We start from the raw sequence: 16,316 nt of genomic DNA, 5'->3' as shown, positions 1-16,316 counted from the left end.
AACGGCCACTGCTGAGGGAAGTCCTTCCACGCGATAATCACAGGGCCTCTCTCTCATCTTACCGCCTACCAGGTTAAAAATGGCCCTGAGGTCAAAAATACACATTAAAAATTGAAAAATGCCAAGTGAAAAAACAGTCTGCTAGTCAAAAAGCACATGGAGGGCTGCCATTAGTGTGCACTGCCAACCTTCACGTTATGACACAGGCCTAATGGAGAAAACAGTGACCAGCGAGGGGCAGAAGGCTGAGAGGGGATCTTATTTATGCTGATAAATATCTCAAGGATGCATCTCAAGAGGACGGACCAGACTCTTTTCAGTGGTGCCCAACAACAGGATGAGGGGCAATGGGCATAGACTGAAGCACAGGAGGTTCCATCTGAATATGAGGAGAAACTTCTTTACTTGGAGGGTGCCAGAGCCCTGGACCAGGCTGCTCAGAGAGGTTGTGGAGTCTCCTTCTCTGGAGACATTCAAATCCACCTGCTCACGTTCCTCTGTGACCTGTGTGACCCTGCTTTAGCAGGTGGGTTGGACTGGATGATCTCGAGAGGTCCCTTCCAACCCCAACGAGTCTGTGACTCTGCGACACAGAGGAAAGGGAGCAGCCTCGGTGCACGGGGAAAGCCCCTACAAGCCATTCGCACCGACGTCCCTACGAGCAGCCACTCGTGCCCCGCCAGGAGAAGGGACACCCGACACCTCTCCGAGCAACCGCCGTGCGCGCCCTTCCCCACCACGCCTTCCCGCGCACCCACCGCGCCTGCGCAGCAGCCCCGCCCGCCGCCTTGCCGGGCCGGGAGCTGCGTTGCCTGGCAACGCGGGCCCTGCCGCTAGGGGCGGGGAGGTGGCGGCTCCGGCGGCTGAGTGAGGCGGCCCGTGGGGCCGAGGTCTGTGAGGTAAGAAAACGTACGAGAGGTAAAAAAGAGCAACGGGGCGACGGGCAGAGGCTGGAGAGGGGTCAGCGCTGCCCCGTGTGAGGGGCCGCGGCCGGTCACCCGGCAGGGGAAGGCAGCCCCGGGCCCGTCCTCGGGGGGCACAGGGTTGGCTGTGGTAGCAGGAGGAGCAACTACACAGAGCAACACAACAGCGTTGTAAGCAGTGGCTCCTGTTTGCCACAGCTTTGAAGGGAGCACCTCACCGTCTGCCAGCCTCCTCCCACCACAGAGCCTTGCCGCAGGTTTTGCTGTTGTGCCAGTGTGGATGCAGCTTTGAGCACACAGTGGTTGCCAACATCATAGAATCATAGAATAGTCTGGGTTGGAAGGGACCTCCAAAGCTCATCCAGTCCAACCCCCCTGCCATGAGCAGGGACATCTTCACCAGCTCAGGTTGCTCAGAGCCCTGTCCAGCCTGGCCTGGGATGTCTCCAGGGATGGGGCATCCACCACCTCTCTGGGCAACCTGGGCCAGTGTTTCATCCTCCTCATTGTAAGAAATTTCTTCCTCATGTCCAGCCTGAATCTCCCCTCCTTTGGTTTAAAACCATCACCCCTTCCCCTATCAGACCCTGCTAAAAAGTCTGTCCCCATCTTTCTTATAGAACCATCCTTGCTCACTGTATCACAGGCTTCCTTATCTACAATAAACTAGTCTGGCAAGAACAGTTCAATGGGGTTTATTGCTACAGCCATATTTTTTCCTTGGTTCAGCTTGAAATTTGCAATTACCACCACTCATTTTGAAGCTGTTCTGTGTATGGTGTGGACATTCCACTGAGAGGAAGATGAGGCTGACAGGAGATGGGCACGGTGTTTAGGGATCCAGAGGTAACTTTTATGCCTGGAATATATATTAAGCCATCTCAAATGGCAGGCCTAGGAGAAAATGAGTGAAACTGTAGGTTTTATTTCTGCTATTAATGAGGGCTTTTCTGCTGAGAAATATTATTCACATTCTTGTACATGTGTTTGTAGAGCCACATGACTCTTGTAAAATCAACTAAAAATTATCAATGGACCATCAGGATTTTTACAAGGTATGATTTCACATATTTTAAAACTAAGGCAAAAGGGTGGGGAGAAATGGAGGAATAGATAGATAAACTCATTCCCTGTATAAAAAGGAATATATTTTTGTTTATATTCAGTGTTCTGGAAGGCAAGGTTAGCCTTTGGGATTGTTTTTAATTGAAGTAAAATGTGTTTGGGCATGCCAAACTTTTATAGTCCATAACGAGTTTATTGCATACAATAATTATGGACTCGGTAATTAAAACTTTGAAATTACTGCTATTTTATTTAATATAAATAATAAATCAAATATTTTGTTTGACTTTTTATAAGTTAAAACTAGGATATGTCAGAAACATCAGTCTTAAATTTCATCTTATGGTAATTGTATGTTAAGCTTCAAGTACGGGAGTTGCATGTGTGTAAAAGCCTTTGACAAGTCAAAAACATTGGCTAAGAGCAGAATTTCTTTTAATTTTTAAAAAGTGAATAATTTATAACTATAATTATTCACTTTTTTTTTTCCACTTCTTTTTTTCTTTTTAGGGCCGCTCCTCCAAACGAGAGGCAATAGCAGTTTCTGCAGTTGCTCTACAGGATCATATAATACACAGTCATCAGCTCCAGGATCTTTCATTAGCAAATCCTTTTAAATCAAGGACAAGGAATATCAAGAACATTTTCAAACCCGCGAACAAAGAAATGGTCAGAGCAGTCGTAGATACTGGACTAAGAAAAAAGAGCACTCACTACAAAAACAAGGAAGATGCAGAAAAGGAGTATGTTCTTGATTCCAGTCCTCCGCAGCTAACATTAGGTAAACTGTTATATTCTAATTTGTGAATTTTTCTTCTTATTTAAAATAAACTAAAATGAGGAAGGTAACCTTTCCGTTCAGGAAGATAATTTAATGCTAAACAGCATAAAGTCTTGTCTTAAAATCTGTAAAAAAATCAGCAGCTTATGCCATCAGGTAAACAGTCATTTAAACAATGGAATTGCCATCAGTGACTTGCAAGTGTCTTTTCATATCTGAAATGCATTAGAAATATTATCCTTGTGACAATGAAGGTAAAAATGAAGAAGCTAGTGCATCTTGATGAAGAAGAATTCTTCATAAAAAGGTGGGAAGTCTTACACTTTTCTAATATGTTTTGTATATTGAGGGTCATATTCTTAAGCAAGCATCAGTGACTTAGACGTATTTATTTGAGGGAGTGTTTTGTTGTGATTTTTTTTAGTCTATTTGAAATGGTTTGTTTTATTACTTAGTCAGTAAAGAGACATTTACTAGTGCTGCATTAAATGTATTCTTTATTAATATATACCCACCTTTACTCAAAGTTTAAAAGGTTTGTTTTTACAATGGTCCTGAGGCTAAACCCGGGAAGAATTAACACCTGTAGTTAGATACCTTTTTTTTCAAATTTAGAAGCAAACATGCAACAAGATAAAAGTCACAGATGTGAGGACTTGGAATGATGCCTGGTGAGAAAACTCACTTTTAAATAGTATTATAATAATACAGTTGTAGAGCAGCAACAGACAATATTGCTTAAAAAAACAAAGCCAGGGAGCATCTTATCAGACCAGGCATCCAAATGTGCTTCCCACCTACCAGACTCAGGCTTGTATCTCCCTTTTCTAAAGATTTCTACAGTGTTCTTGCCATGAACATCTTGTCCTTTCAATTGTCTTGATTAGGCTTTTCTTAAAGGACCTTCCAGCTCAACAGTTTGCAGTTCGAAGCATAATAAACTTCCATCATCATTAATATTGTTTTATTTATTCTTCTTCATACAAATGCCCTTAGGCCTCTCTGCAGATCATGTTGCCTTTGCTGCAGTAACTGTCACAGTAGTCCCAGCTCTAAAGAGAACCATGTAAATCAATGAGGCTCTGTACAAGCACAGGCATCTGCCTCTTGGAATCAGCTGAAGGTTAAGAGGGTAACTTAAGATAATACACAACAAGTGATGGGACAAAGGTAGTAAGACAAGGTGAATATTACTATGTTTACATGCTTGGAGTTCTAAAGATGGGAGGGTTTTTTCTTTGGTTCATTTTGAAGAGGAATTTGAAAGAAGATAGGATAGAGAGGGAAAAAAATGAGAGGTACTGAGGTTAATGCAAATATAAATAATTAGTGATTGTGGAAGCTAAAAGGTTGTGGTGAAAAAATGCAGCCCAAGTGTAAGCATGTTCTCTGCAATTATAAGAGAGACGTAGTATATTCTCTTTAAATCACAGCATTGCCTGAAATGTCCCATTTGAATGCTTGTGCAAGTGATTACAAAGAATGTGCTGAAAGATTTTTAAAAATTGCAATTGTTTCTGGGTTTTGTTTATTAGTATTTTCACCTATAGTCTCAGATTATTTTAAAATGCTTGTGGCTGGCTTCCTCTTCTTAATAAGAATTGTGTGGTTTAAACCTTACAGCTGTGAAACAATTTTGAAAGTGTGATTTAATGCAACTTTTTCTTCTTGAGTTTGTGGATAATCAAACAAAATTTCATAGGCCTCTATCATTACACTTTTCTCAATAGGCACTTAAGTCCTAAAATCAAATAATAATAGTTTAAAGGTTAATTTGTGGAATCACTTTGCTAATGTTAATTTTAGTATAAATACCTCACTCGGTTGTAAATGGGTGTGTCAGTAAATGGGTTTGGTTTGTGAACTTGATGCATAAGGATGAAAACTCTTGGATGTCTTGAGCTGTGATAAATGTAGGCTTTCAGTGCTTGTATTTAATCAAAGTGCTGCTTTGACAATACCTTCATAGAGCCTTTTGCTTCAACCACATAACCCTTCTTGTGTGTCCTGCTGCCAGTTTTCCTTCATCAGCCATGTGGTACAAAATCTTCCCATCTAAACACCTGTATAACCTGTTTCTCACAAATATCCTGTCTGGTTTATATTATTTAGTAGTTAGGTTTTGCTGCCAGTCTCTTCCTATTTGCAGCTTTAATCAGCCATTTGGGAAAGTTTTAAATAAGTATTTTTTCTTACCACTGGGGTATACAAAGGGCTTTCCACAAAGTCATCTCATTGTCTTCCTTGGAACAGTTTCTGACCACAGTGCTTGGAAGAAAATCAAGGGTAGGCAGTTTTTAGGTTGTGATACTGCCTTTCATGTTGTGACTGGATGGCTCTCTTCTTCACTCCCTGCTTATCCAGATTTTCTCATCGTAAAGACTGCTTGTGTATACTGCACTATCAAAATGGGATCTTGTATCCTTACTCATTCTATTATACTCTTGGGTTTTACTGTCAGATAAACTTGGTGTGTGTTTTTACTGAAACTTTTATCATGTATTTTATAACTTGATTCTTCTACTGTAGCAGAAACACTGTTCTGTGCAATGTATGCTCTTCAAGAGTTGAGTGCTCAAGATGGAAAGTGCTCCTGGTTAGGAAAACTTGCTTGTCACTCAGCTACCAATTCCAGCAATTTGTAGAATCATAGAACCATTTTGGCTGGAAAAGACCTTTAAGATCATTAAGTCCAACTGTCAACATAGAACTGTCAAGTCCCCTGCTAAACCATGTCCCTAAGAACCTATGTGTCTTTGAAACACCTTCTGTGATGGTGACTCAACCACTTCCCAGGTGTAAGCTTTAAGCAAAATATATGTTCTGAACTAGTTTTTAAACTCTAAATGCAGGATCCTTCATGTTTTTCTTAACACTCATATTTTTCACCATCAGGAGCACCAGATAAAAGCATTTTTCGGCACCAAAATTGATAGACAATGCTATTTTAAATGCAAATTTTAAATTATTATTGATGTACATCTGTAGATGGATGAGCTGAGGAGCAGAATTTTTGTCTCAAAGATTAACAAATCCTATCCTAGAATAAGAGCGAGTAGATCACCAAAACCCCATTATTTGCCTTCTTTGGTTGTTTTTCTCCTCGTGACTAAGTAGTATCGTGGGTTTGGATACACAGTCTGCGCGATGGAGTTTTGAAAGCTTATACAGAACAAATAAGTGCTGCGTATTAATGTCTGGTTTATGCAAGGATTTTGCTATGAACGAAAGAGTTGACCCTTTCCTTCCCATTTAGAACTAAAACTCTCATCTATGTGCCATCAGCTTGTGTTCTGCCTGTTGCCTGTCCCTCTTCCTTTTGGGTTTTATCAAATACCATTGAGGCCTCATCATGGACTCATGTTATTGGCTTATTACACATACCTTGGACATTCCTCCTCCAGTCCACACAAGCTGCTTCCTCTGGTCTTCAAAGATGACAAAAGTCTGTTCTTTGCTGTACCTACTAGCATCTTTTTTACTACTGAGATACTGACTCTGGATTTTATCTGCCATTTGTGGGGGAGGGAGGGAATACTCTGAACTATTTGCACTGATTCCTTTTTTGAGAAGGCTGAGATTTCCCAAGGACATGCAGCAAGGCACATCGCAGTTATCAGTTGAGATCGAGAAGCTCAGCTATCACAGTGACACTCGCTGCTGTCTTGTACCCTCCTCTTTGTTTCTTTATGCTCTTTATATCTCTTGCATCATCACAGTGTCATTACAGTTCAGTATGTTGCACCAGCAACTGTTTTTTATTATACCTCTTTGTTTATTTTTGACAATAGAAAAATGTAACGTTGCAGAAACCTTCACAAATTAATTCTAACAGAGATTTTGTTTTTACAGACAAAATTATGTTAATGTGCATTGTTACACTGGCTGCTTAATATTCCCTATCATAATGGTAGTGAAAAGATATAAATTCAAATTACTTGGCAAATAAAAGTTTGCATTTAAAAATTTCTCATATAAATCCTGTATGTAAAAGAGGTTCTGATAATTACTGAACAGCTAACTAATAGTAAGAAGTATGTTGCTTGTCAGTGGTTTGTCTGATTACAGATTTATGTGAAGTATCTGTGTGTTCTTAATAAGTGCATCATCAATGAGTTTCACATGAAGACCATCCATTGTCTGCACCTGCCAATGGGTTTTATTCAGTGATTTGTTGTTGTTATTGTCTACAGCTCAGAAATTAGGCCTAGTTGAGCCTCCTTCCTCACCGCTGACTGCTGAAGAGTGGGTAAAAATAAAGCAGAGATCCATACAGCATGGAGACTCCATACAGCCTTGTGCAATATGCAGGGAAGAATTTGCACTTCAGCCTCAGGTATGTGTAGTACTGTATAATTGTGGGGACCACAGAATTGTATTTAAAAAAAAAAAACTTCCAGAGTTACTGCTAAAAATCATTAGCTGGAGATAGAAAGGAAAGAAATGAAAGATTCTGCTTTAAGACACCATTTGGCTTTTAATCGCTGGACCCAGCTATGAGTGGCCAACTCTGAAAGTATTTGGACATGACATGGTAGAGAAAGGTCGGTGGGGCTTGTGCAGTTCCGAAGTTATCACAGTAGAGGAGAAGGTCATCAGCCTTTTTATCTGTTCCTGCAAAGCAGGTATAGGCTATTTTTTGCTTCATTTAAACTCCTGTTAGATATGATGCTAGCCTTCATTCATCAGAATGGTGAATATTCACTAATCATAAATTTTAAGATATATTTTGTTTTCAAACAGTTTTTGTTACTTTACAGTTTAGTTCCATGGTTGTTTCTATTTGGAAAATGGAAGTAGGTGTGCTCTCAGTGCCAGTCAGTCACTTCCTAAGGTTATCAGAAGAAATGCTTGCGTTTTACCTTGATGGCTTTATTCAATTCATGTGTGTAGCATAAGCATAAATACATCATGCTCTATTAGATTCTCTCATCTATCATCTTGAAAATGTTAAGCAAAAGGGACAAGTGACTGATTGAAGAGGAGGGCTGCTTCATAGAGGTGAGGGTGGTAATTAGAAGAATTAGCTCAACTGCTTGCAAGTTTCTTGCCGTGCTACATTTCGGGTGTTTTTTTCTGACTGTTCCCTCTTTTAATTTTTCGTGAAAACATTTTACAGCCAAGTTTGTGATGTGAATCAAGGTCTTGCAATAACTTTAGATACAGGGCATTTGCTTCCTTTTAGGTCAACGTTAACCAAAGGCGTACGATTGTCCATGGACAGGTGGGATGGATCTGGCAAAAGACCATTCTGCCAGTTTCTGGCTACCCTGAAAGTCTAAAGCTTGACAAGAGAGACCAAAAGACAGCACTCATTAAAAAGGTTACTTAAGATTTGGCACAAAAAGGGAAATACCTCTGGAATTCTTTTTGTCCTTAGTGCTCTGTTAGCTTTCCTCCCTCAAGGGAAAAAAGCCACTGTATCTGAAAGCTTTCCCTTCAGCTGGCTGCCAGCCATTAATCCTTTTGTGTCTGCCAGTTCAATAGTGCACACTACTTGTTCTGGTTTTCACTCCTTTCCCAGTTTTTCCTTCCTCTGAGAGCCAACTGCTTTTTTTGTCCAACTCTGTATCTTTTGTCAGGATGGAGATCGTCAGCATTTGGTGGGAATTTAGGTCAGATAAAGGTGAAGTTTTCTTGTAGCCTGTGAACATGCTTTCTCTTTTCTTTTTTTTTTTTTTTTGTATGTGTGTATGAAATGCTGAATTTGATGTATATCACTTCTTGAAATTTAACATCTCTGTGGGGAAGCGGTGAAAAAGAAATAATCAGCTTTGATTTTAAGTACTTGTTTATAACCTTTTCCTCCAGTCAATCGCAGTTGGCATTTCCTACTTTCTGCTGCACCATGTGTTTTTAATACAAAATTCACTTATTGGTTTAAGGTGTAATATATTAAGTAATTTCTACAGAAGGCTAATTTTATTTTCACTGGAAAGACTGCAGTAGTAACAGAAAGAAACTGATGACCTCTCAGGCAGTCAGAATTTTTCTTGTCAGCGTTTTTTGCGTTTCAGCTTTTAGAATGGCTTAAAGTCAGGTTGGATTTGATTTTCGTTTTCCTTTGAAAAACAGGTGCTGCTTTCATGTTCCCATGTATTCCATAAAGTGAGTACATTTTCATACAACTATTCAAGCACATAATGATGAGTATTTTAATTAAACTACTGAAGTGAATATCTTAATGAATTAAATGTAGTCATCTTGAACAGTAATTTTGATTCCAGATTTTTATGGTAAGAAATATAATTTAAGGCTATTTTATGATGAGGTACTTTATTCCATTTTATTACCATTTTAATAAACCATATGGGAAAACACAGTTTGTACCTGAGCTATACATTTGTATACTAAGTGGGAGTAGTTTAATTAATGAAATTTCATGTGAATATATGAGATTTACAAAATTCTCTTGATATTTTAGCTATAAAAATATGCTTCTTGCATAGTGTTCATGGATTGGTTAATAAACTGTTTTTGCATTCTGCCATCTATCCTGTTTTATCTGTTCTGATGATATGAAATATATTGTAAGTAATGGCAATTATTTTTGCAGGCATGCCTGAAAGCCTTTGAAAAATGCACAGGTAGAAAGTGTTGTCCGATGTGTAGAAAAGAGCAGTATCAGACCAGAGTAATCCATGATGGGGCACGCTTGTTTAAAATAAAGTGCGCTATTAGGTAAGCCTTGCTTCTGCTACAGGTGTTGTCACTGGACAATATTTATTTCTAAATAATGTTCCAAATAAATGTGTTAAAACTGTAATATTACAAGAAACCAGACAGAATGAGTGCACTACAAAAGTCAAAGTACAAAAAAAAAGAAACAGGTGTAAAATGATTGTTTCGTATGAAGAGTAAAAACATATACATTTTATTTTCCTCTTATTGGGTAAAATTGTGTATTACAGAATTCAAGCTTCCTGGAGGGGATATATTGTTAGAAAATGGTATAAAAACTTGAGAAGAACAGTGCCTCCTAAAGATAGCAAATTAAGAAAGCAGTTCCTTGAGCAAAAGGTATGTTGCATTTGCTTCTTTGATCTAATTCAGCTCCCTTAAATCAAAACTCCTGAATATCTGTTCTCTACCTCTTCATTTGTTCCTTCTTATTCATATCAAACAGGCAGCACTGGAGGCACTTGGTTGTTTTGTTAGTTTGTTTGTTCCATCCTCTTCACAATGTAAAGTAAGGAAAATAATTTAAATGCTTAATTTTAAGGTCTGCCTTTTGCCTAGGCCAGCAATAGTGGGGCTTTATGTAAGGCTCCGTATTTCTCTTCTGGTTTTGGTAAAGCAAAATAACTAGTTCCCTATAGAACCATATAGAGGGGAGAAACAAAGATAGCCATAAACAATCATTACTTCTTTTCACTGTCCTTGTTCCCTCTCTGAACACCAAACTGGATAGTTCCATTCCATAGCTTTGCCTTTCTCTAACTTCTGCTCAGATATAAGTCCAACTGCAATAAACTGGGGTCCTGACCCCATAGAAATGAGGCCAGATCAGGTGCAAGCGTTTTGCAATGATCCTGCTTGCCTCTAAACCCACAGCTGCTGCAGAATCCCTGTGCCATCCTCAAGTCCTTCTTCACCAGCTTCCAGTCTTCTCCCAGTTTAGTCATGGCCAGCCCATCTCAGCTTTTGAATAACAAAAAGTGCTCTGATGCAGTTTGGTTCTGCTCCCTCCAGGAGCACCAGATGCCATCTTCCAGTCCAGGTTACCGAACCGGCTGGCTAACAAGGATGGACAAATCCACACAAGATGACTATTCAAGGTAGCTAGTGCATGCAACTCCGTAAATACTCATACCCAGGTTGCAAGCTACATCAGTGATAGATTTAAACCAAGATTTAAATAGGTGGTTTGGGGTTTTTTAAATCACTGTTTTAGTTAAACAGGAGAGTGCTTGTATAAAAGGCTTGTTACTTTCTCATTATTTCTCACACTTATTTGGTTATATCCTGTTAGAGGAGAGCTTTGGAGGCAAAGACCTCTCCCTTGCTATGTTATGCATTTATGTATGATAGTGAGATTGGTACCCTGGATGTGATCTTGCAAAATGTTGCAACAAAACTGGTACCAGAGAGGAAATACGGTTCTGAGCCTTAATGTTGGGACAGCTTGCCGGTTGCTGTGCTTCCTTTGTAACCCATGCAAAGTCCTGCCCTGTAACAGAAAAAATGAATACGAAATTGTAGACTAGTTTGACTTGGAAAGGACCTCCAAACTCATCTAGTGTAACCCCCCTGCCATGAGCGGGGACATCTTCACCCAGCTCAGGTTGCTCAGAGCCCTGTCCAGCCTGGCCTGGGATGCCTCCAGGGATGGGGCATCCACCACCTCTCTGGGCAACCTGGGCCAGTGTTTCACCACCCTCAGTGTAAAAACTTTCTTCCTCATGTCCAGCCTGAATCTCCCCTCCTTTGGTTTAAACCATCACCCCTTGTCCGGTCAAAACAGGACTTTCTAAAAAGTTTGTCCCCATCTTATCAGCCCCTTTTAAGTACTGAAAGGCCACAATAAGGTCTCCACGGAGCCTTCTCTTCTCCAGGCTGAACACCCCAACTCTCTCAGCCTGTTCTCCCAGCAGAGCTGTTCCAGCCTGCGATCATCTTGGTGGCCTCCTCTGGCCCCTCTCCAACAGGTCCATGTCTGTCCTGTGCTGAGGGCTCCAGAGGGGGTCTCACCGGAGCAGAGGGGCAGAATCACCTCCCTCCACCTGCTAGCCAAAAGGTAGCTGAGGAAAGGCAGCGTTACACCTGACAGTGCACAAACACTGACATTTGGAAGAAGGGAATCCTTTGCTGGATTGTGACTGGCCTCAAGCAGCGTGATGAGAACAGACACCAGAAACCCCTTGATTTTTCTGCCTGGAAGACTGGGGAAGCAGTCGTATGCTTCTTTCCCTTAGCTATAACCAGGGGCTCAGCAAAGGGAAGTTGAAGGCAGCTTCTAAATGTGCTAAAAGTTGCAGCTGAGCATCATTCGTTCAAATTTATCTCATGGGACTTCAGGTGACTACAGTAGCTGTCTACCAGGTTACCCACAGAATGGTCAGATTTCATTACAAGATTATCAGCAATGGGAAGGTCCTCATGTAACGTAGTTTCCATATGTAGCCCCAGCACTAGAAAATGTTTCTCCCATCTAACACCTCAGGGTTTTGCAGGGAACAAAATGGGCACTACTTTTTCACCTTCAGCTAGAATAAATTTATAAAGTCTTCTTATATGGATTAGCCAGGTTTAAATGGATTCAGTACCAATTATGATTAAAGGATATATACTTATTTTTCTTAGTAGCTTTCACGTGGGAATTGTAGATGAGTTTTCATGTTGTTTGCTCTTATGCTTTTAAGTGTTGGTTAATGAAAACACTAAAGAAATTTTTCCACAAGAGATGCTAAAAAGCTTTTCTAAAATACGTTTTGCCTTTCAAACTTGCGCTGTGCTTTTAGAATGTCACTCCCTAAACATTAGCATAAGCAAACGGCATCACAATTGGAAAATCAGATCTGATTTTTAATAACCGTGCCTTCTCTGAAAGGATCACAAAGGTTAAACATTAAGTTTCATACTCTTAGATAAATATCACAAAATGAAAAGCAAGGTCTGAAATATTAGTACCAGGCAGGACACATATTACTTGTTTCGGGACACTGCAGTAGCCCGTATTACACCTATCATTAAAATTTTTAATAATTTCGATCAAAGGAGATAAGGAAGGTCACTGCAACCAAAGCAGGCTACTTTTTAGCGCTGCTTTGCACAGAAAGTAGGGTGTTGCTTCAGCGTGTTAGGTAGTGAATTTCTTTGATCCTTCCTATAAGCGCCACTCTTGTATGTCATTTAATTGTGGTGTAGTCCTTTATTAGTGCAATTAAATCTTTTCAAATGCCTTGCATTATCTCTAGCTTTGCTAAAAATCTTGCTGTCATTTAGGAAGCAAGGTAAGTCCTTGTGAAACGATGGAGTTGACTTTAGTTTCTTCCTCCCCCCTCCACATGATTTCTTTAATTTAAATCTCACCAAACAGTATAATGGTCCTGGAATTTGTTTAGCCGTTTGACTTTATCACATGGAGATGGTAAACATTCTGTTGCTAGCTTGAAGTGGCTCCAAGCAGCAAAACTAGGAGGATATTAAACCAGTAAAAGCTTATCAACTGATTCATTGATACGCTGTAAATTCCAGCCTTTTCATTTTACTTTTGAGGGCTGCCATAAGTCAACACATTAGTAAGCAATTTGCTGACACTGGATCACTTAAAAAGGCTTCCCTGTGGACAAAGTTCACCTCAGGGCTTTGTTTCATCCTTTTATTTTATCAGTCTTGTGCTGCTGTACAGATGACTGATGTAGTTTTGCATACTGAGAGACTATTTCAAATACTCAGTTTGGGCCATTCTGTTCAAGTGTTAAAAAATCACAGACATAAAATATAGAGGTATGGTGCTCTTCAGACATAAATTCAATTAATCAGTTTCAGTTGTCCAGAGGAAAAAAGGTCATTCAGCACTATGCATTAAAACACAGCAGGATTTAATATTTAAATCCTATAACACATTAGCAATTTATATAAAATGTTTATTTCTTTCCTGCTCACATTGATAGTTTGCACTGATTTGCCTGTTAGCATGAGTTTGGGGATAAATTTCAGTTGCACTTTTTTTTCTTCCTATCTTTAGAGTTTTAATTTGCTGATTGATGGGTATGGGTTGGGTCAGGTCATACTGCGGGAAAGACAGGAGTAGCTCAAAGCAGATAGTATCTTAGCAGCAGGGGAACTTAACAGATCACTGTCTCGGGCAGAAGAAGTTTTCCTCAATTTTTACAGTTTCTGATCAAGGAGCATCATGAGAGGAGTTTCAGGATCACTTAGTGATTCAAGTTTCATACCAGTAGAACTCAAGACCAAGCATAAATCAGAACCAAAAGTCTTTTGAAATGTATCAACCTTTACTTGTTGTTGAACAGAAACCATGAATTAGTCAAGGTTTAGGTGTAATCTTACCCTGTTCTTCCTGAAGTCAGATTTCAAAATTAAATCGCTACAAGCAGCTAAAATTGCAATGTGGAGTAGATTCAGTTCTAGAACCTGGGTGACAAATTCAGATAAAGCTTACTAGGACTGTCACTACTTAGTTAAACACATAATCACATTAAAATGTTACAGACTTAACTTGATTGAGTCATGGTACATTAGTGTTTCATACCTTATTGAGGAAGCCCACAGTGTCATCGCTTGGGACTGTTTGGAGACCACAAAGTGTAAATATTGAAGGAGGCCTGTGGTGGGATTCTTATTTGTTTGGGTTTTTTTGTTTTACACATACCAATGAAGGTCAGTGTGCATGTTTACATGGGACAGAATCAGATTCTTTTTTCTGTTTTGTCAGTGAACAGTCATGAGGGGAGCACAAGTTCACCCATCTGCTCTTTGCTAGACGCAGAATTCTCACAGAGTACAGAAGAGGTTGCTGCTTTTCCTAGCCCATCGTGATTTAGATACACATGCTATACGAAGGCCCTAGGGGGATTTTTATTTGGTTTATTATTATTCTTTTTTAAGTTAAGTTGATACATCAGCAGCCTCTGAGCTGCACCCGTAGGGGTTCAGAGCAGTCCCTCTCTCTTGGGAAAGGGACCAAAGTCCCGTGTTCTGTCTGAAGGACAATGGTCCATCAGGGCATGCTGGGGACCTGACACTTTTGACCTCTAAGCCAGCGCTGGACACCAGCTGCAAACGGGAATGAGGTTCCATAGATGATGCACCTAATCAGGCCCACTTGTCCAGTCACAATTCGTCCCCATGCAGACTGCCTATGAGGAACTCCAAGCCTGACAGCAGATAATTCTTTTCTTCAGGTTCAAGAGATCAGCAATCGACTGCTGAGTTCTTATGACATCAACCTAGATGAATTTTTTTCTGAGATAGATTCTTCTATAGCTGCAAGTCGAGATGTGTTTGAGCAATTGGAAGAAATAGTAATAAGTGAAGCTGACTGGGAGAAGATCCAGATACAGGTGGGTTGGCTTTGTTTGTTTGTTTTTAAAGTAGTTTTGCATTTTTAAGCTCTTTTATGCTCTTTTGAGGCATGGCGGTCTTTTCAGCACAATTCAGTGTTTTCTGTTTTCTTAAATTTTAGTCCATCTGTTGCAAATCAGAACTATTAAAAAGTTTTTACAGTTGAGAGATTTACCTCAGCAGCATTGCTTTTCTACTCAGTTAAAGAGCCCAAAGAGGTTATAGGAAAAATTGAGAATCAAAGTGTTAATAGTTTGTCAAAGTAATTACAGTCATAACATTTGGATTGGCATATTGCTGATATATTTACCTTCCATTGTGTCACTACAGGTTGGTTTGTTTCTTTTTCCTCAGGCATTTCGGCAAGAGATCTCTGACTGTCCCATCTGCATCATGCCGCTCAGTCCTGCAGTCCAGCCCGCCGGTCTCTCTCCTGGTAACTGCAAACAGTCTGTTTCACGACAGACTGTTCTGCTTTCTTGTTCACATTTGTTTCATCATACATGTCTTCAAGCATTTGAAGAGTTTTCCTTGGGGGAGCGACATCTTTGTCCGTTATGTCGCTCATATTATCAAAAGAAAATCCTTAAATGTTGATAATATATAACTCATAATGAACTACCTTGTCAAATGCAGCGGGCACCACGCGTACGTGGGAGATTTTTCAGATCCAGAACTTCTAAAACCAAATTATTTTATATGGACAATGGTAGTCACCTTGTATTTAGAGAAATAAAACCTAGAAGGGTGCTCTTGCTTCGCTTTTATATTCAGTTTCACCTTTGGTTTTCCAGCATTTTTAATTTTCCTCCCTCTGTCACTCCCACCTTCCTCTGGTATCATTTCCCTTTCCCAAAGATGAGCCAGGGCTGTTTCATGCCTTGTGCTCCCTCAGCAGTACCCGTTGCCACCCCTCACCTGGGTTTTTACACCTGATTCATTGCGGCACAGGTTCCCACTCACAAAGGCTGATAGTGCTGCAACTGGTAGTTGTAGCAAGAAACCTTTTTTCCCCCGTTTTCCTTCAGCCACATTTACTAACTAGAACCCTGGCTGCTGCTTCTCCTGCTCCAGAGCGCTGTGGGTAGATATAAGTGGCCCTCGAAGATGCAGGATCATTTTAGAGAGAACCATGGAACCAGTAAGCACCGACTACTTTCAAGAGAAATAAAACATGATTATGACTTTCCAGCTGTGCATTGCTGAAACTAAGGTCACCACAGATAGCTTATAAGAAAAGTGTGAGCACATAAAAAGACAAAAGCCAGAAGCTGAAACAAAATGAAGCAGAAACATATCAAGGTAACAAGAAAATTAATTTTGCATAAAAAGGCAATAACTTCAACTGAGGGTGGTGAAGCACTGGCCCAGGTTCCCAGAGAGGTGGTGGATGCCCCATCCCTGGAGACATCCCAGGCCAGGCTGGACAGGGCTCTGAGCAACCTGAGCTGGTGAAGATGTCCCTGCTCATGGCAGGGGTGGCACTGGATGAGCTTTGGAGGTTCCTTCCAACCTGT

At 40.3% G+C, this 16,316-nt stretch overlaps 1 protein-coding gene across 2 annotated transcripts; it reads left to right on the top strand.

The window, feature by feature from the left end:
- Positions 1-813: 813 nt before the first annotated feature.
- On the top strand, positions 814-16,169 carry RNF32 (ring finger protein 32). Of its 2 annotated transcripts, XM_065832222.2 has the most exons (9): positions 814-899; positions 1,917-1,978; positions 2,499-2,769; positions 6,963-7,105; positions 8,845-8,877; positions 9,326-9,450; positions 9,681-9,789; positions 14,640-14,798; positions 15,154-16,169. In XM_065832222.2, exons 2-9 carry the CDS (start codon positions 1,955-1,957, stop codon positions 15,394-15,396), a joined length of 1,107 nt encoding a protein of 368 aa, XP_065688294.1. In that variant the 5' UTR covers positions 814-899; positions 1,917-1,954; the 3' UTR covers positions 15,397-16,169. The 2 variants fall into 2 exon arrangements, with proteins under 2 accessions (XP_065688294.1, XP_071661422.1); XM_071805321.1 differs by lacking the exon at positions 8,845-8,877.
- The last annotated feature ends 147 nt before the right edge of the window (positions 16,170-16,316 follow it).

This window comes from Patagioenas fasciata, chromosome 2 (genome assembly GCF_037038585.1).
Source record: "Patagioenas fasciata isolate bPatFas1 chromosome 2, bPatFas1.hap1, whole genome shotgun sequence".
NCBI classification, from domain to species: domain Eukaryota; kingdom Metazoa; phylum Chordata; class Aves; order Columbiformes; family Columbidae; genus Patagioenas; species Patagioenas fasciata.
The sequence above is the reverse complement of the archived record's forward strand: the minus strand, read 5'-3'. Positions and strand labels throughout refer to the sequence as shown.

Coding starts and splice junctions, on each gene's coding strand:
- RNF32 (XM_065832222.2), top strand. CDS start 1,955: ATGGACCATCAGGATTTTTACAAG. Junction 7,106..8,844: donor AATTTGCACTTCAGCCTCAG/GTATGTGTAGTA, acceptor TTTGAAAAACAG/GTGCTGCTTTCATGTTCCCA. Junction 9,790..14,639: donor AGCAGTTCCTTGAGCAAAAG/GTATGTTGCATT, acceptor TCTTTTCTTCAG/GTTCAAGAGATCAGCAATCG.